The sequence below is a fragment of the Brassica napus genome, chromosome C5 (assembly GCF_020379485.1).
Source record: "Brassica napus cultivar Da-Ae chromosome C5, Da-Ae, whole genome shotgun sequence".
NCBI lineage: Eukaryota > Viridiplantae > Streptophyta > Magnoliopsida > Brassicales > Brassicaceae > Brassica > Brassica napus.
Window position 1 is genome coordinate 15,936,745 of NC_063448.1, and position 21,024 is coordinate 15,957,768.

General features: G+C 36.2%; 1 protein-coding gene and 2 pseudogenes across 2 annotated transcripts; 1 reads left to right on the plus strand and 2 right to left on the minus strand.

The window, feature by feature from the left end:
- Positions 1-5,346: 5,346 nt before the first annotated feature.
- Positions 5,347-8,196, plus strand: LOC106402305 (TORTIFOLIA1-like protein 4). 2 transcript variants are annotated; one of them, XM_013843014.3, is made up of 5 exons: positions 5,347-6,386; positions 6,462-6,564; positions 6,638-7,203; positions 7,303-7,682; positions 7,782-8,196. In XM_013843014.3, exons 1-5 carry the CDS (start codon positions 5,550-5,552, stop codon positions 7,792-7,794), a joined length of 1,899 nt encoding a protein of 632 aa, XP_013698468.2. In that variant the 5' UTR covers positions 5,347-5,549; the 3' UTR covers positions 7,795-8,196. The 2 variants fall into 2 exon arrangements, with proteins under 2 accessions (XP_013698468.2, XP_022560831.2); XM_022705110.2 differs by having other exon boundaries at positions 7,843-8,196.
- LOC125587656 lies at positions 7,830-9,835 on the minus strand (annotated as a pseudogene).
- A 7,784-nt stretch (positions 9,836-17,619) lies between these two features.
- LOC106400459 lies at positions 17,620-19,932 on the minus strand (annotated as a pseudogene).
- Positions 19,933-21,024: the final 1,092 nt, after the last annotated feature.

A 21,024-nucleotide genomic window follows, 5' to 3' on the forward strand; every position in this document is an offset into this window, starting at 1 on the left:
TAAAACAATCAATGGTTAATGTTTTAATTTTGATGGTTAAAATTATATTTTATATTAATGTGTATTTTTGATAAAGCTTTAAATTTTAAAAATTGGATTTTATGATTATATGTTGATTTTTGATGTGTGGTTTAAATATGAAGTTTAAAGTTTAGGGTATATAACTGAGTGAGTTTAGGATTTGGTATATAATGTTTTGGGTTTCGATTTAAGATTATATTTTTAAATAAAAAAAATATTAGAGTTTTAACATTTGTAGTTAGAATTTATGGTAGATGATTAATTATTCTTTTTTTTTTACGTTTGAAGTTTAATGTTTTATGGTATAAGTCAAAGTATGTGGTTTAGGGTTTAGGGTTAAAGGTTCAAAATAGATATGGTTTGAGATAATCTTTTGAAAATATTTAACTTTATAATTTTATATTTAATATTTGTAGTTTAAATTTTAAAACATTATAAAATATTATAATTGTATATTGAAAATATTGAACCCTTAGACTAAAATCAATCAATGGTCATGAAAAAAGAAATATAATATATAATTTTAGTTCTTTTCATTTTTTTTTAAATTGCTTAAATTTAAAAAATGTAGTTATGGGCTTAAATCAAAATTTAAAATGGAATTTTAAATTAAAGATTTTTGTTTTAAATGATTAAAAATTTGAGTTTAACTCTAAACTATAACTTTAAACCTAAACCTTAAACTTTAAATAATAATAAAAATATTGGATTTAATGTTCAAAGATAAAATTTATAATTTTTATAACTTTATAATTCTATAGTTTATGATTTGAGGTTTATATTTAAGAAAAGATTAAAGTTAGACTCTTGTAAGTAAGAATTGTATAAGTGATTGTAAGAGAACATATATCTCAAGATCAAGTTAAAGTCTCAACTTGAAAGCCAAGAAACTATACACATTCAGTTGATTTATATTCATTTGATACTGATAAAATGATCTTCAATATAACTTCTTAAAGTACTTGAATTCAGTTTTCCGATTTTAGGATATGTTTGAGGTATGGTTGATTTATATAAACGATACGGCTGAGTTATCTAAACGATATGACTGAGTTATCTAAACATTTTCTGATTTTAGGGTATGTTTGAGGTATGACTGAGTTATGTAAACGACACAGCTGAGATATATAAACGACAAGGCTGAGCAGTGTAAACATAGCATAAGTCAAACACAAAATACATGGGTGAGTTATGTTTCTTACATAGAAAACCAAAAATACAGGTTTTCTGCACCATTCCGGTGATAACTCGTCCATGTATCCAAGCTTCGTTGAACTCTTCTGTTTCTGTGTTGTCTCTGCTGAATCTGTCACTTCTTTCCGTCTCCTCCATTCTCTTCTTGTTCAATCTTCTCTTCCACCCAGATCTGAAAAAAAAAATTAGATTATCCAAATATGAATATCAAATCACAAATAAACTTAAATAAATACATTCCACAAATGCCGATTCGGGTGTTTTTTGGAATATTTTTGCCTTTTCTCTTCGGAATGCACACTTCTTATAGCTAGGTTTTCGGAGATTGGCGGGAAGTAACTCAGCCACATCTGCATATACAAACCAGCCGTAAAAGAAAAGTAACTCAGCCACAACATAAATTATAACTCAGCCACAAACTCGAAAAAACGCAGCAGAAAAGATGATTTCGGGCAATTGCAGCGGAAAAATATTTCGTAAAAACGATTGTAGACGACGATTTCGGGGAAGACGATATCAGAAAAGACAAGACAGAGAGTTAGTTCGAGGAAGAGGGATTAAACACAATGTCGACGACGATGTCAAAAAAGCGGCGGTTAGGGTTCTTTTACTTCTTCGACGAAGTTGTACGTGTTGTTGTGTTTTTTTCAACGTTTATGTAATTAAAGAGGCAATTGATTGTTCTCTGTTGCTGATGTAGATAATTAATTAATGATGTGGATTTAATGTTTTAAAATAATTTCAATTAAAAAAAACTAACCAAAAGCATTTATTGTCATTTACTAGAAGTATACAAACATTCTAGTATAAAAAAAATGTATAACATTCTAGTATAAAAAAAGATGTATAACATTTTAGTCATAAACCAACTTTTCTATAACATTCTAGTAATTTTTTTCTTTCCAAAATGAAACTGAATTTCTTACATGCATGATGTTTCCCGTTTATTCCCAAATCGAATGCATGTGCTATTAGTACATCGACCTATATGTCAACTTCTTACGTAAAAATCTTGATCTACTCGGTACTATTTGTGATAAATTCTGTACGCAAAGATGTAAGACAGTAACGTCATTACTTTTTATAAATAATTTAAGATGATCCTAGCTCTTACGCCTGAGGGAAGGATGCGATTTTCAAGTTGTATCGCAAGGACCAAACCAGCATAACCAAATGATAATACCAGCGATTTTAACTAAGAGTTCATTAATACTTCTACACCAGATGTCTGGAATTCAAACCACAGAAAACGCAAATTATAGAAAAAAAAAAGTTATAAGAGGTCTTCAGCATGGTGCATGGCGTATCATCGAACATGGATCTCATAGAATGGCTCGGAGTGATGCAGTCAGATGTGCATTTTCATATGATGATATAATTGTCGGCCGTAGAATCGTTTATGTAATATTTTTCATTGTTGTAATAGCATAATTAATTAGATGTTAAAAATACATGGACGTGCAAAAAATAATTATATGACAAATTATTAAACGTAATTCGATAATTAATAGTTGTAAAAATAATAGTTGAAATGACGTATATAACGTGGCTTTAAACTATAGTAAACTATATCTGTTGGTTAAATTTTGCAGTCATGTTTATAATTATTTTATGTTTGATTTGTTTCTAAGTAAATAAGCTAGAATGGTTCCACGTATCAAAAGAATCCAGGAAGAAAAAGAGAGACGAGACATTCGAGCATTGATGGATACTATTGACTTGATCACTTATTTACATGTCGTAACAGAAACAAAAGTGTGTTATATATCCCTGCCACCTTAATTAGCTGGGCCATCATTGCTGAGCTATTTAGATGATATGATCGATGCTTATTCTAGAATATTGAACTTCTTGTCCCAAGAACCGGTTTGATACTACCAGTTAGGTTATTGTCCCGGTTCGGTTTAGATCTACTGAGTATCAATTAAGTTAAATATGAAAAGAACAAGACGAGGGCGGGAAAAGACCAAAGAGAATGAAGCCATGATAATCGAAGTAACGAACATAAGTCACATGGAGGGTTATCTCCCAACATATTAATACGTCGCCGTCTACATGAAAGTGATCATTCCTTTGTTCCTCCATACTCTCACTTTAAATCGTCTATTTTTAACGGTATAGATTTTTACTGTTCCTCTTAATTACTTTGGAATGATATGTACGTTTAGAGCTAAATTGAAAGAATGACACACGGAATGTTTGTTTTTTTTTTTTTTGCAAATCTCTAGTCTGATTTAACTTTTGATTTCTACTTTTACAAAAAACATAATTAATGGGCAATAGAGATTAATCTAATGATTTACTTTATAGTACTTTTAGATTTGAATTAGTGATTTTGATTTTCGGGGTTTAAATAAAAGAAAATTATAATGTGGTTTGAATATTCGGCCAAGTTCTCAAATTTGAAAATTATTTGATCTGCCTTGTCGCCGATTAAATTGGCTAGGGTAATTAATATTCTTGTCTTCTAGGCAAGTCGTGCATCTTAAATCCATGCTCATTTAGAACAACAAAAGATACATGATTTGTATATAAAAGTAGATGCTTGTACAGAACAACAAAAGATACTTGTATAGTAACCATACTTATAAATGCTTGTAGCTCTTTACATTTAAAGTAATACTGCTTAATGCATATACTGGCCCCATTTTTCTTTGACATGTTTAAAACACTAATTCAACCGGTTTTGAAACAAGTTTTTTTTTCAAGAAACAACTGTTTTATTCCTACAAGTTTTGAATATAGTTTTGTATTAAAAAGAAACGAAAATTCTATACGCAGTTATGCACTTAGTTTATATATTACCAAATGTTCGGTCAATGAAACATAACCTCTGTATTTGCAGAGGTTTGTATCGAATATCCGTAGGTATGTGGAGACGAAAAGACAAAATAAAACTACAGGTAAGAATTGATTTGAAGCAGTAATTTCGAAGGAGAGAAGAGTAAATCAAGTCACGTGCTCGTCTGCCCAATTTGCCTGCTCTCTCCATCTCCCCCTTCACGTGCTTTACCATTATTTCTCTTAATGTCTCTTTCCCTCTTTCTCCTCATATTTTACATATATGCTACTCTATATTTTTACTACCATTTTTTCTCCTTTTTACCATGCTTGTCATTTCTTAAACTATCTTGCCCTGTTACAAAACAAAAAGACAAAATAATGATTAAAATCAGATAAGCATCATTGATACTCTGAACAAGTCAAATGTCAAACAGAATTATACAGCATCATCTGATTCATCAGAGAACACACAGACTCAGTATATTGTTTCAAAATTTGTCTTAATCCCTTTATTAATGAATACATTACTGTAAATTTGGAACTGTTCTAAGGTTCGCCAGTTGGGATATATTCCATTGCCTGTCAGTTTTTAATTTTGTTTTGATTTCTTCTTGTCGTATGCTACCATATTATTTGGTAATGGTGATAATACATTGCTATTGTTGAATAACAATCATTATTATTATTTTTTGCCAACATTTCTTTTGAGTTGTTTAAATATCATATAGTTTCTTTTCTGTGAGGATTTAACACGACATCAAAAAGGACAGAATCTTTCTGACCTACACTATTATCTGTAAGAAAAACACAACAATTACTATTTCTTCAAATCCAATTTAGATTTTATAAAGATTAGTGTCAATATCAATGCTTTAAACAGCTAATATTTATCGACAAGAAAAAATTGACTTAACTTTTCAATGAGAAGGATAATGAAAACAAGAAATGTAGTCAAATAACATTTACTTCTGCGAATTGGAAAAATGCTACATTGAATTCAAATTTGAACAAGATATTTATTATATGTCTCAAAAATATTGTCAAAATTTCTATTTAGCGGGAAATTACATATTTCAAAAATTTTAGTATCAAAAATATATAGAAAACCAATTTGAAAGACATTATTTGACAAAGCCTATGAATACTTTCAGAGTTTCTAGAGATAATGATATTTTTATTTTATCCCTGAAGTAGATATACTAGTAGGATACTATAAACAATTATCAAATTAAATTTTCATCGAGATTAATATGTGATTACTATAGTGAACTACTGTTATCATATAAGAATATTTTTTCCATATAACTAACAGCAAGATTATGATAATACTTAGATAGTATGATTTATTTAATTAATTTTTCTGTCACCACTTCCCCCTCTCTCTCAAGTTAGCATTTAAAAACCACATTACACAACAGGTCTACGCATAATCAGAGTTTCGATCTGCCGCCATATTCAAGCAGTTTCACATTTAATGTGAACACGTTCTCCTTCCATATCTCTCACATCGTTAAGACTCAACTCAAACACAAGAGAAGTAAAAAAAAAAAATGTCTATTCACGGACGGTTTCCTCCGAGTCCACCGGTCTCTTCATCTCCAAATTCTCAGTCACCGTCACCTCCTGATCTGAAACAAAGAGTCATCGCCTGTCTCAACAAGCTCGCTGACCGTGACACCTTAGCTCTCGCCACCGCCGAGCTCGACTCCATCGCCAGAAGCCTCACTCACGACTCCTTCTCCTCCTTCCTCAGCTGCATCCACAACACGGACTCCTCCTGGAAATCTCCGGTGAGGAAACAGTGCGTCGCCGTCTTGTCTCTCATGTCTCGCCACCACGGCGACTCTCTCTCTCCTCACCTCGCCAAGATGGTCTCCACCGTCATCCGCCGTCTCCGGGATCCGGACTCCTCCGTCCGCTCCGCCTGCGCCGCCGCGACCGCGGATATCTCCGCTCACGTCACGGCGCAACCGTTCACCTCCGTCGCGAAGCCGCTCATCGAGACGCTGATCCAGGAAGGCGACTCGAACGCGCAGATCGGAGCGGCGTTGTGTTTGGCGGCGGCGGTGGAGGCTGCGGCGGATCCGGACTCGGAGCAGCTGAGGAAGTCTCTCCCCAAGATCGGGAAGCTGCTGAAGAGCGAGGCTTTCAAGGCCAAGGCGGCGCTTTTGAGTGCGGTGGGGAGTATCATAACCGCCGGAGGCGCGGGAACTAAACCGGTTTTGGATTGGTTGGTTCCGGTTTTGATTGAGTTTCTGAGCAGTGAAGATTGGACGGCGAGGAAGTCAGCTGCGGAGGCGTTGGGTAAAGTCGCGACGGCGGAAGAGTTGGCGTCGCAGTACAAGAAAGCTTCAACGGCAGCTCTTGAGAGCAGAAGGTTTGATAAGGTAATAACAATCATTTAAACACACAGATAAAAGATCTTTTGTGTGAAGTGAATCTAAATCCATTTACAAATGCAGGTGAAAAGTGTGAGACAGACTATGAATCAAGCATTGAGTCAGTGGAAAGAAGTCTCAAGTGGTTTAGATGAAGCCTTGTTGTCTCCTTCTAGATCTTCCACTGGTATGTTAATGTGTTGCATTGTCTGAAAAATTAGATTTGGTTTTTGACAAACAAAAAAAAAAATTGGCTTCAGATGATGGTGGCAGCATTGGATGCTTTTCATCAGTCACGAGAAGTTCAAGCATTGAGGTTGGTTACAAGTCATCAAGACCAAAGAAAGCAACGCCTATAATGAAGAGGTCCCCATCATTACCTGTGAGTAGATCATATGGAACAACTAGACAACAAAAGGAGAATCTTCCAAAAAGGAATGTGACCATGTTAGCAGCTTCTATTGTGGATGATAAGAAGGGACCACAGTTTCCACCGGTAAAGCAATCTTTGGAAGATCGGAGTAGTGAAAGCGTTGAATCGAAGGAAGATGATGAGGCCAGCTCGGGGGGACCAGATATTATCAAACATACTATCTCTGAGAAAAGCAGGGAGGATAAGAAAGGACATGGCTTTTGTGGTGGTTTGACGTCTGGCTCGAGGGTTGCACCATGCAGTGACGATGGTGATGATTCTTGTGATCCTGTTGTGAAGAAATGTAAAGATGATGTTGATGAGAGCAGGAAAGACAACGAGGAGCTGTCTTTGATACGTGAACAGCTTGCTATGATTGAGAACCAGCAGTCCAGTCTCTTAGACCTACTTCAGGTAATACAAATCTTTGTCATTAACGGTCCTGTTTTACCTTAATGTAGATGTTATGTAGATGGGTCAATCCTCACTGAAAAAAATACATTTTGGATGTAGAAATTCATGGGAAGCTCACAGAGTGGGATCCAGTCTCTGGAGTCTCGAGTAAGCGGTCTAGAGATGGCTTTGGATGAATTATCATGCGATCTTGCGGTTTCAAATGGGAGAGTCCCTAAGAGTAATAGCTGTGGAGGAGAGAGTTGTTCAAAACTACCTGGTACAGAGTTCTTAAGTCCCAAGTTCTGGAGAAAAACTGAGGAGAGACCAACGCAGACACGGACCAGAAACGCAGCAAGTGAAATGGCTGCTCAGGAAAACAGTTTTGACCAGGGGATATCGACTGATGTGAATAAAGTCGGTCAAAGGGGAGGAGGTTCTGTTTATCAGAAGAGATCAGCAAGAAACCAGTTCCAAGACTCTATGCATACAACCACCAGGTAAAAAACCATATTTTTAGTGAAGAAATAATCTTTGATTTCCTCAGTGGTTCTGCTTGTAAAGCTTTGATTTTAAAGGTCTGCTTTTGTATTTTTCAGATTATCTACTTGAGGAGTGCACTTGAGTGATTCTATTTTTTTTTTTTGTTGTTGGGGGAAGAGGGTGATGTGAGGATTGAAGCACAATAGAAGCTGACCAGACTGATTCCGATTAGTTATGCAAAAGCCAAATCTCAGATTCGATGCTTTGCTTCAACGGCCTGTTTGAATTTTCAAGTCTCACTCACATGTCTTAGTAACCTTTCTCTTTTAGAAAAACATTCTAATAATTTAATCAGTGGGAGTTTTAAAGATCAAATGCATGTGAATAGAAATTATATTTATGTGATGTGTCATTGGAGTTATGTCAAAACCATGGACGGAGATAGATGTAAAGATTTGTGTGACTGTTTGGTGTTACTCTTGATCTGTATATCTTTTCGAAAGACAATGAATTATTGGTTGCTAGTTGCTATATAAAGAGTTAGGCCAAACAGGGGACGTAGTGACAACAAGTCTTCAAGCGTTTGTGGTTAAAATTAAATGGTTCTGTCTTTAACATAAAGAGTTATAATGGTTTTTTAAGCCCCAGTAACAGCTTCTCGTAATCTTTCATGATCAGATGGCACAACTTTGTTATTATCTTTCTCAAGAGTTTATCACTGTGAATTGAATATTGTTGTTGGACTTGCATTATCAAGAACTCTTCAACATTTTTTCAGAACTGGCATAAAGATGTTCAACTTCTTTCCAGAGGTTTGACATAAACATAATAATAACCATTCATATAGTAACAATGGATTAAAAGCAATATGGTTCGAGAGGTTTACAGAATAGAGATTAAACTAGGGACATAACAAAGAACGTATGCATTGTCTTTACATTTGTAAGATATGTCATAATATTTGGTTCTGAGATCATATGCCACCAATTGTACACCCGAAGATTCACGATCATAAAGCAGTAACTTGTCCTTCCCCAAAACTGATAGTGGTGTTATGTAATCCCTAAGCCCAGAAGAGGTTCTTTTGAGATCGATTGAATATATTTTCTTCCATGTCTTGTCTGCTGAATCAAACGACCACATCACATGCTGCCGTAGCCAAATTCTCGGAGACACGCACAAACGATCATCAAGACTGCACATGATAAGATTCGGTGTGGTCAAGCCGTGGAGAAAGGGAGGTTGAGGAATGACTTGAAAAGTTTCGGTGTGAAGATCCAAAGACAAAACATTGGTTTCATCCCCCTCAGTGAGCCATCACAATACAGAGGAGCTTGGATGCGATGAATCAGATAGGGGGAAGCAGGGACAATGTACCTCCAAGCATTTGTGGTGACATCAAAAACTTCACAAGTAGTAATGCTTTTGTTTTTTAGACCAAGTTCAGCAGAATTGTATAACCAAACTACGTTGTATGTCCCGTTGATCTTGTCTTTACCAAATCCAGGAGAAGGTTGTCTGATCCTCCTATTGAAAGGGACAGCAAGATGATAGTTGCATGGAGGGATAGTTCTATGCCAACGGGTGGTGGGATTGACCACAATACTCTGACCATCATAACGATCGTAGATGCATATCAGACCGTCACAGCTAGTGTTGCAAACCTCGTAAAACTTGTTTTCCCAAGTAGTAGGGATCTTGACAGATACTGTTTACCCCACCGCCAACGTTCTAAGAGCTTCAATGCCAGAATTCCTTTCAGAACCACCATATAAGGACACAAAAACGACATGTGTTTTTCCTGATTGCTTAAGACGGAGCATCTGTCTTGTTTGGAAAGAACGGCATTGGATGATAGTAGATTTCCATTGCTTGGATACCGTCGTGAACTTGAGGAGGGTTTTCACGTCAAGTCTTTCTAGAATATACTCTATCACGTCGTGTGGTAGCAGTTCTTCCATATTGTTCTATCTCTGAAAGATGAAAGAGAGAAGACATGATATATGCTTTATTTATAAGAAATCATACAAGCAAGTCCCAATTCAAAAAGGAATTCGAGAAAATAAAGTAAGGGAACACAATTTATTTGTTAATTTTATAAATATGAAAAAATCTAAAATTTTGACAAGATAAACACGGATTTCAACGAGGGTTACTTACGGCTCAAGTAACCTTTCAAAACCTACCACTTTTATATTTTGGGCTTTCATTGAACCACCACTATTTTATATCACAATATCCTATTTTATACTATTTTTGGTAAATTTTAATTTTACTGTGTAAATTAAAGAAAATTACATGTATTATACAAGCATATGACATAATAGCATCCAAAACAAAAATAAAAAGAAAAATGTGGTACACATGTTTTTTTTGAATAAATGTAAAATTTTATTCAAAGCAAACCTTTTTACATCAACTGCTTCTATTGTTTGTATGAGATCAAAAAACTCTTAAGGAAATCTATAAGTAAAACTTCATGGTTCTGATTCTCTAGTCCTAAACCATGTGTTCAAACTCACTTCAAGGTATTTGTGCCCCTTACCCTTTACCATAAGAAGCTTAAGTCGAATTGTCTTGTCCACAAGCATAGCAATCAGACTCGCAGATCGAGGTTGCTCTCCATGCCTACGGCCATTTCTTTCTCTTCACAAAGCATGGACCGTAGCTTGAAACGTGTATCGGAGCAGGAATTGTTTTGTTGATGACAGTCTATCATTTGAGACCATCATTTGATCAGCATTCTGCAGAGTTTACATCAGAAGCCATTGATTTAATTTATCTCGTGGTGGAACCGAATAGTTAACATTATGAAAAATTGGAAATTGTAGTCGGTAGTTAACCTAAAGATAAAGAAAGGATCGTGGGAGTTCAAATTCAACATTATTTGATATATTTTACTTTGAGATTTGATGTGTTTTGAAAAGCACCATGCATATTTTACGACGGCATTGTCTTTTATAATTATATGCCGTGGTCTAAGCTATAGTATAATTGAATTTTGCTACGAGTTTAACTCGTGTAACATATTACGTATGAATGATTATGTGCTGGATGAAGAATTTTTTTGCGTGCTATGATTAAAATTAGGGAAAATTTGTCATATAGCCAATTTTGGAGTCAAAATTAAGAAAGTAGCTTTGATTTTGACGACGTTAAATTGATAACATTTCACACGTTTTGTCCGGTTATGCCCTTGCCATTTCCAAGTTACCGGTGAAAAAAAGAAAAAGAGATGACGTCGACGATAACACATGTGGCCACGAGAAATTGAGGTTGAAGATGGGTCCAATCAATAAATAACTAAGATGCCCAGTTAATTATCGCAAATGCTTATCTTCAAGAAAGCTCAAATATTTATTCTCCTCTGGCTTCTGCTTTCAGATTACATGTGAAACTCTGAAAAAGATAAGAACATGTAGCTGGAAGAAACATAGTGAATCATTTACTATATAATGGGTTTCTAGTGGTTATGATGGCGTTTTTTTAAATATAACATACGATAGCTTCAGTAAGAAACATAAAATGCAAACATAATTTACAGAGGAAGATGACAAAGGATAGAGCGGTACCGACGACATTGTTCTCTATGTACAAAACAATAGAATAGAACATAAAGAAATAGTACAAAATAAAAAGTCTATTCTATTTACAAATGACTTAAAACATAATATATAGTATAACATAAGTTAATGAAATTATCGAACAATTATACAAAGTACTTAATTTGCCTTAAATCATAAACCTGACCCCAACCTCACTCCATCCCATAAATACTAAACCCTAAATTCCAATCACTAAACCCTAAACTCAAATATAAATCCTAACCTCAATATCAAAATCTAAAAATAGTAGAAATATTTTGTAATCAGTAAAAAAAAAATTGTCAAATAATCAAATTTCTGGAGGAAAATACAGTGGTGACGATGAAATAACTGTTGATTGTAGTGTCGCTGATGTTAAAGATGGAATAACAACAAACATAATATATTATATGTTGTATTCTTATTCTATATTTCTCTAATAGAATAAAACAGTATAATTTGAGAAATTGTTTACACATGAAGTTAATGTATATATAAATGATATACACTAATAACAAATTAACAAACAAATGTTATAATAGTTAATGATTTGGAGCATTATATAAATGAAAATATATATACACTAGAACATGTAAAACAGTATAGTACTATACTATAGATGTCTCAAATTAATAATTATTATATTATCTTACATAGAATGTTATAATAGTTACCAACTGTCGAGACAGAATGTAATAAACAAACATTACATAGAATGAATGAGACCCATTTACAATAATTGTATTCAACATCTCCAAATGGTCGTCCTCTAAGGAAGATCAACTCAATTCAATAGAGGTTAAAATAGTTATTTACTCGTTTCTTGACTGCCGATTCAAATCCAATTTCAAACAAACGACTTCGTAGCCCTGACTCTTTCATTACGAACCTGAGACACCGAAGGGAAAGGTAAATGTGTTAGCATAGATATAGCAATGTACATAGACCAAACACTATCTATTTACAAGTTCAAGAAAGTCCATCATGGTTACACAAATACATATTTCATTTAAAGCATATATAACTAGATGCACACAAATCAGCCCAAAGTATATTGCATTATATTAACAATACTAGTATTTTATTTTCACCTATAAATAGTATTTTATGTACATCGTTGATTAACCAATATACTGTATCTATTCTATTCGACACCAACACACACTCTTCTATTTAGGTTTGTTGGTTAAAAACAAGAATTCAATCCAAACAGAAACATACAAATTGCGGTTCATACGTACATGCAGGGTCCATACTATGTGATCAAAAAGTTGTACTATTTTGTTACAGTATATCTAGTCTATACTCCAGTTACAAATAAATTCACATACTTATACATCGGTCCACATTTACAAATTTGTTCCATTTACATACTCACTCATATAGAATGACTTAGAAATAGAATATAAACAACCAGGCTATACAAATAGAAAATCTCCAACTTTTGTTTAACGTAGTTTAGAAACACCGATTGCGACATGCAATGAAATATGAATGAAGATTCAGAGAATATAAGAGAATCAAACCAACTAACATCTATAAAGTGTTGGATTTCCCTCCTTAAGCCCAAAACTAATCAAATCATAATCAAGCCTTAGTCCAAGAAGAAGAAACATCTAGAGAAAAGTGGAGAAGTATAGAAGAAGAATTGTGTAGAAGAAGAGAGAAAGTTATGGAGTTAGATATTTTGAAATAAATAATAATTTAGAGAAATCTAGAACTTGTTGGAGTGTGCTCCTTCACTTGTATAAATAGGGGTGCTTAGCACCATTTGTAATCATCCAAGAATCAAGAAAAACAAAGAGAGAAAATATTTGTAAGAGAGAGTTTCCAAAAACAAAATCTTTGTAGTAAACCCTTTCCTAAATATTAAGAGTCTTCTTCTTAAATTTTCTAGTTGTCTAATACCATCTTCATCTCATCGATATTGGATAATTTTCCCAACAGCTGGTATCAGAGCAAGGTTACCGTTATCTTTGAAGAAGTGAAGATGGAGGCCACCGTTACCTTTGAAGGTGACATGTTCAAGCTCACGACGGACAACTTCTCTTATTGGAAACCGATGATGGAAGATCACCTTTATTGTAAGGATTTGCATGAGCCCATCATCATGAAGGATAAGCCGGAAGGAAAGGATGATAAAGCATGGGAGATTCTTAATAGAAAGGCGGTTGCCGTAATCCGTAAGTATGTCGACCGATCTCTTTTTGAACATGTCTCTACCTACACAAATGCTTTTGAATTATGGACAAAACTTGAATCCATGATTCAAAAGAAAACACCTCGAAACAAAGCTCTTCTTGTTCGACGGTTGGTAAAGTTGGAGTACAAGGATGGCCAGAGCATGATGGAGCACTTGAACAATTTCAAGGGGATTGTAAATCAGCTTAACAAAGTTGATATGAAGGTTGAAGACGAAATGCAAGCCCTTTTACTCCTCAGTTCACTGCCGGAGAGTTGGGACACACTAGTTGTCACTCTAAGCAATTCAGCACCGGAGGGAAAGCTTACCATGGACACCGTCACTGATAGCCTTCTAAACGAAGAAGTTCGCAGGAAGGAACGAGGTTCGAGTTCATATTCAGAAGCTAACATTGTTGATAGACGAGGTAGAGAAGAGACTCGTGGTCAAAACCGAAGCAGAGGACGAGACCAATCTCGAGGAAGATCCAAGTCACGTCCGAGAGTTACTTGCTATTACTGTGGCAAACAGGGTCACATGAAGTCGGAATGTCGGTTTTTCAAGAAAGACAAACAAGCCGGTAATATCAAACCAGACCGGTTCAATCCTACAAAGAAGCATGAAGAAAAGACTACCACCATTGTGGAAGACCAGAGCGAAGAATTATATCTCGTTGGAGAATGTAATCTTAGCTCTGATGATAGCTCATGGATCGTTGATTCTGGTGCTTCTTTTCACGTCACCCCTCATGGAAGCTTCTTCACAACCTATCAAAGTGGTGACTTTGGTAATGTTCAAATGGGAAATCAAGGAAGAAGCAAGATCATTGGAAAGGGGGATGTTATTCTTACATCAAACACTGGATGTAAGATAGTTCTCAAGGATGTGAGACATGTTCCCGACATGCGACTCAATCTCATATCAACCGGAAAGCTCGATGATGTCGGCTTGGACAGTCATTTTGGTGGTGGCAAATGGAAGTTAACCAAAGGAAGTTTGATCATGGCTCGAGGAAGAAAAGAAGGCTCATTATACGTGACTCAAGCCAAGCTTTGCAAGGAAGAAGTAAACGTTGCAAGTGATGACATCGATATATGGCACCGAAGACTCGGGCATATGAGTGAGAAAGGTTTAAGTATACTTTCTAGCAAGAAACTTCTTCCTGATATGAAAGGTATTTCTCTCTCACCATGTCATGATTGCTTAGCCGGAAAACAACATAGGGTCGCTTTCCGAAGATCATCTACGCCTATGAGAAGAAAGCATATTCTTGATCTTGTGCATACTGACGTATGCTCCATGTCCGAGAAATCCAATGGAGGGGCATCATATTTCGTCACCTTTATTGATGACCATTCAAGGAAGGTATGGGTATACCTTTTGAAGTCAAAAGATCAAGTTCTTGATGCTTTCAAGGAGTTTGTAGCCCAAGCAGAGCGAAGTACGGGTCAAAAACTCAAGTGTGTTCGATCTGACAATGGTGGAGAGTACCGAGGTCCCTTTGAAGCGTTTTGCAAAGCTCATGGAATCAGGATGGAGAAGACACCACCAAAGACGCCACAACTGAACGGGCTAGCTGAAAGAATGAATCGAACGATCACAGAAAGAGTTCGGTGCATGCTCTCTCACGCTAAACTACCCAAACCATTTTGGGGAGAAGCCATAAAGACTGCAGTGGACGTCATAAATCTTACACCATCAGTTCCTTTGGAAGGCGATGTCCCGGAGGAAGTTTGGTCGGGTAAGAAGGTCTCTTACAACCATTTGAAGGTGTTCGGTTGCAGAACGTTTGTCCATATACCTAAGGATGAACGAGCCAAGCTAGACTCTAAGACTAAAGAGTGCATTTATCTTGGATCACCAAAAGACGAATTCGGCTATCGGCTTTGGGATCCGGTTAACAGAAAAGTTATCCGGAGCAGAGATGTTGTTTTCTTCGAAGATCAAACAATCGAAGACATCAACAAATCAAAGAAACCAAAGCTAAGGGTTGTAAGGAATGAAGATTCTCATAAGCCTCAAGATCATGAACAAGTGATTGGAGATGATGGCGAAGGGGATCCAATCATGGATCCGAATGGTGATGAAGGTGAAGAAGAAGTTCAAGTGGAGCCAGAGGAAGAACATGAGCCAAGAAGGTCTGGAAGAGAGACAAGACCATCTGTAAGATATTATCGAGATGAGTACGTTAATCTTACAGATGAGGGGGAGCCTCAAAGCTATGAGGAGGCCATAGGAGACACCCATAAAGATAAGTGGGTTGAAGCTATGCAAGATGAAATGCAATCCTTGCATGATAATCACACTTATGAGCTGATGAAGCTACCAAAAGGAAAGAGAGCCTTGAAGAACAAGTGGGTGTATAGGTTGAAGTATGAAGATAGAAGCTCAAATCCAAGATACAAAGCTCGATTGGTTGTGAAAGGATTCAACCAAAAGAAAGGCATAGATTTTGAAGAAATATTCTCTCCAGTGGTGAAGATGTCCTCTATCCGAGTGGTTCTTGGTCTAGCAGCAGTTCTAGACTTGGAGATTGAACAACTCGATGTCAAGACGGCCTTTCTACATGGTGAACTCGAGGAGGAGATCTATATGGAGCAACCTGAAGGATTCAAGGTTCCAGGAAAAGAAGACTTGGTGTGCCGATTAAAGAAGAGTCTTTACGGTCTCAAGCAAGCCCCAAGACAATGGTATAAGAAGTTTGACTCCTTCATGGTGGATCACAACTTCAAGAAAACCAAGAATGATCATTGCGTTTTTATAAAGAGGTACGAAAGCGGCGACTTTCTCATATTATTACTCTATGTTGACGATATGTTGATTGTGGGCCAAGATCGCAACAAAATAGCCGCATTGAAGAATGACCTAGGAGAGTCCTTTGCAATGAAAGATTTGGGGCAAGCGAGACAGATTCTTGGAATGAAAATCACTCGGGATAGACCAAAGAAGCTTTTGTGGTTATCCCAAGAACGATATGTTGAAAGGGTGTTGGAGAGATTCAACATGAATAAGGCAAAGCCAGTGAACACTCCACTTGGTGGACATTTCAAGTTATGTTCGGAGCAAAGTCCAACAAGTGAGAAAGAGAAAGAAGAAATGAAGACTACCCCATATGCATCAGCAGTAGGCAGTCTCATGTATGCTATGGTGTGCACCAGACCGGACATTGCCTATGCAGTAGGAGTTGTGAGTCGCTTTCTAGCGAATCCAGGAAAGGAGCATTGGAAAGCAGTTAAGTGGATCCTACGCTATCTACGAGGCACAACGAAGAAGTGTCTATGTTTTGGCAATGGAAAATTGGAGCTGAACGGTTACACCGATGCAGATTGGGCTGGTGATAAAGATTCAAGGAAATCAACATCAGGATTTGTGACTACCTTTGCAGGGGGAGCTGTTTCCTGGCAATCGAAATTACAAAAGTGTGTTGCCTTATCCACAACGGAAGCGGAGTACATCGCAGCAACGGAAGCATGCAAGGAGATGCTATGGATGAAGAACTTCTTGCTTGAGTTGAGAGTAAAGCAAGACAAGTACAACATGCTATGTGACAACCAAAGTGCTATTCACTTAGCAAAGAATCCAACGTTTCACTCTCGCTCAAAGCACATTGATATCCGACATCACTGGATCCGAGAAGTTCTGGAAGAGAAGCTCATACATCTCACAAAGGTACACACCGACGAAAATTGGTCAGACTTTATGACCAAAGTATTACCGATCAAGAAGTTTGAAGATTGCTGCAAAGGCACAGGCATGGCGACTGTTTCGGGCTAAATCGGGAAGGGGGAGATTTGTTGGATTTCCCTCCTTAAGCCCAAAACTAATCAAATCATAATCAAGCCTTAGTCCAAGAAGAAGAAACATCTAGAGAAAAGTGGAGAAGTATAGAAGAAGAATTGTGTAGAAGAAGAGAGAAAGTTATGGAGTTAGATATTTTGAAATAAATAATAATTTAGAGAAATCTAGAACTTGTTGGAGTGTGCTCCTTCACTTGTATAAATAGGGGTGCTTAGCACCATTTGTAATCATCCAAGAATCAAGAAAAACAAAGAGAGAAAATATTTGTAAGAGAGAGTTTCCAAAAACAAAATCTTTGTAGTAAACCCTTTCCTAAATATTAAGAGTCTTCTTCTTAAATTTTCTAGTTGTCTAATACCATCTTCATCTCATCGATATTGGATAATTTTCCCAACATAAAGTTCCTCTGCTACTGCGCATCGTCAAAATGGAATTGAAATAGGTACTTCAACTCCCAACAACAATTTGTATCGTCTAACCGAAACCCTTTGCCGAAACCTTTGCCATGACCAGAGTGGTTGTCGACGACTTTACCGACATATCTGAAAAAACCACTGAACTTTATCTTCTAAAGAAATATTTATGGTCTGTGTGAAAATGAGGGGTCCACATAGGGAAAAGCAAAAAAAAAATCTATTTAAAGTTCTTATATTCCAAATGGTGCAGCCAGTAATATATAGAGGTATAAATGCATTATTACATAAGATACACTTCATGCTATATTAGGTTAAAGTGTCACTTAGTTAATTATAATATTTTTTACGTAATAGAGTGCAATTTCCCTTAAAATTATATATAAGTAACGCTAAGCAACAAAAACAAAAACATGGAGGACAGGAAAGAAGAATGTTGTTCAAAACTACCCGAAATTTTGAAGTCCAAAGTTTTGGAGAAAAACTGAGGAGAGACCAATACAGTCACGGACCAGAAACAGAGCCACTGAAACGGCTGCGCACAGGAACAGTTTTGACCAGGGATCGACAGACATGAACAACTGTTGATCAAAAGAGATCAGCAAGAAACCAGTTCCAAGACTCTATGCATACAACTAGTCTTTTGATTTCGGTTTTCAGAAACCGGAGTTAACTAAAATTTTGAAAAATAGTTCTGAAATTAACCGAATTACATTTCAGTTTCGTGAATGCTTAATTTTGGTTTTTAATTTCAAAACCGAAATTAACCAAAATTTATTTTTATAAAAATGAAAATTTGGTCAAAATCGGATATTGTCGGTTAAATTTGGTCATTTTGGTTAAATTTAATTGATTATTGGTTAACATTGGTCCCGTTTTGGTATAATCCGATTTAGTTTTGGTATAATTTCTTAAAAAAATCGGTTAACTGTCCGGTTTATTAAACTGAACCAAACTGAACCGGTAATCAAATTTGAAAGGCTTTCCAGAAACCGAACTCGGAACCGAAAGTTAACCAAAATTCAGAAATTTCAGTTTGGCTCTGTTCTGTTTAGTCGGAATCCGCAGGGATACTTACACACTACAGTGACCAACCACTAAGTAAACAGTGATCCATTTGTCTGATTCAAAAATAGAGTTTAGAAAATAATATTTTTTAGAAAATCACAATGTGTTAGCAAATAATATTTTCTTACAGAATAGAGAATAAACTCGGGAAATAACAAAGAGCGCCGTATGACTTGACTTTGCTTTCGTAAGCTATGTCACAAGATTTAGTTTTGATATCATATGTTACAAATGAACCATCCGAGGATTGACGATTGTGAAATAGTGTCATTCTGCAGAACTGATAGTGGTGCGAATGCCATTATGCAATTACTAAGCCAATAAGGGGTTGTTTTGAGAGTTATTGAATATATTTTCTTCCATGTCTTGTCTTCTGAATAAAACGACCATATCACTTGCTCGGGCCAAACACGTTCAGACACGCACAAACGATCATGAAGACTGCACATGCAAGTCCCTAGAAGCGGCAAGCAGGGGAGAAAGGGAGGTTTAGGAATGACTTGAAAAGTTTCGGTGTGAAGATCCAAAGACAAAACATTGGTTTCATCGCCCTCAGTGAGCCAATGAAGTGACCCATCACAATACACAGGAGATTGGTGCTGATGAATCAGATAGGGGGAAGCAGGGACAATGTACCTCCAAGCTTTTGTGGTAAAATCAAAAACTTCACAAGTAGTAATGCCTTTCCTTTTAAGACCTATTTCTGCATGATTGTATAGCCAAACTACCTTGTAGGTCTCATTGATCTTCTCTTTACCAAATCCAGGAGAAGGTGATACCAGTGGTCTGATTCTATAAAAAAAAACAAGTTGATATTTGCATGGAGGGATAGTTCGATGCCAACGAGTAGTGGGATTGACCACAATACACGGATCATAAAGATCGCAGAGGCATATATCAGACCGTCACAGCTAGAGTTGCAAACCTGGTAAAACTTGTTTTCCCACTTAGTAGGGATCTTGACAGAAACGGATGACCCAACGACCAACGTTCTCAGAGCTTCAATGTCAGGATTACTAGCAGAATCATCATATGAGGACACCAAAACAACATCTGTTTTCCCTGATTGCTTGCGACGGAGCATCTGTCTTGTTTGGAAATAACGGCATCGGATGATTGTAGATTTCCATTGCTTTGAAACCGTCGTGAACCTGAGGAGGGTTTTTACGTCAAGTCTCTCTAGAATATACTCTATCACGTCGTGTGGTAGCAGCAGTTCCATGTTGCTCTATATCTGAATGATGAAAGAGAGAAGACAAGATACGTGCTTTTTTATAAGAAATCATATAAGCAAGTCTTAGTCAAAAAAGGAATTCGAGAAAAGAAAGTTAAGGGAATCGCACAATTTATTTGTTAATTTTATGAATATGAAATCAAAAATTTTGACAAGATAAGCACGGACTTCAACAATAACAAAATCAAAAAGGCAACAAAAGATATTGTTATTCTGTGAATCTAATATTATGAGATTCCTGACTCAGAAAAAGATACGAGAGTTACTTAGGACTCACGTAATCTTTTAAAACCTGACACTTCCTTCTTTTGGGCTTTGATCTAACACCACCATTTTATTTTGTGTTACAAAACATTAGCCTACCAACTGCAGTCCCGCTCAATCTAAATCCATTTAGATTAGACGTTATACGTTATACGTACTATTTTGGTAATATTTAAGATTTTATGGTATAAATAAAAAATAAAAATACGTATATTGTATTTCTCCGACGAACTTTTTCGGTGGACTCGAACCACTACATGGGTATTGAGATGAAAAAGAAAATGTTGAGTATTAAAATAAAAGGAATAAGTTTATAACCACCAAGGTCTGCAAAGGTGAATGCTAACAAGAGTTGCCAGTATGAACAATACTCGCGGAGCTACAGTAAAAAACAATCATATATTTTATTGAATCTTCCCTAGTAATCCAAGTGTGTTTGGTTTCTTGAGTAAGATTGTTCTGGTTATTCTCCTCTTCCATATAATGTTTTGTAATAACATTTTTCAAGAAACAAAGAAATAATTCTCTCTCCTTCTCTCTCTTACACTTTGAAATGGAAAAATTTCCATCTCTCTCTCTCTCTCTCTCTCTCTCTCTCTCTCTCTCTCTCTCTCTCTCTCTCTCTCTCTCTCTCTCTCTCTCTCTCTCTCTCTCTCTCTCTCTCTCTCTCTCTCTCTCTCTCTCTCTCTCTCTCTCTCTCTCTCTCTCTCTCTCTCTCTCTCTCTCTCTCTCGTTCTTCAAGTTCTTCATTCTCCAGAAATAAACTCTCAAATAATTATCTTATTCTAACATTGTATCAGAGCTTTAAGCTCATGA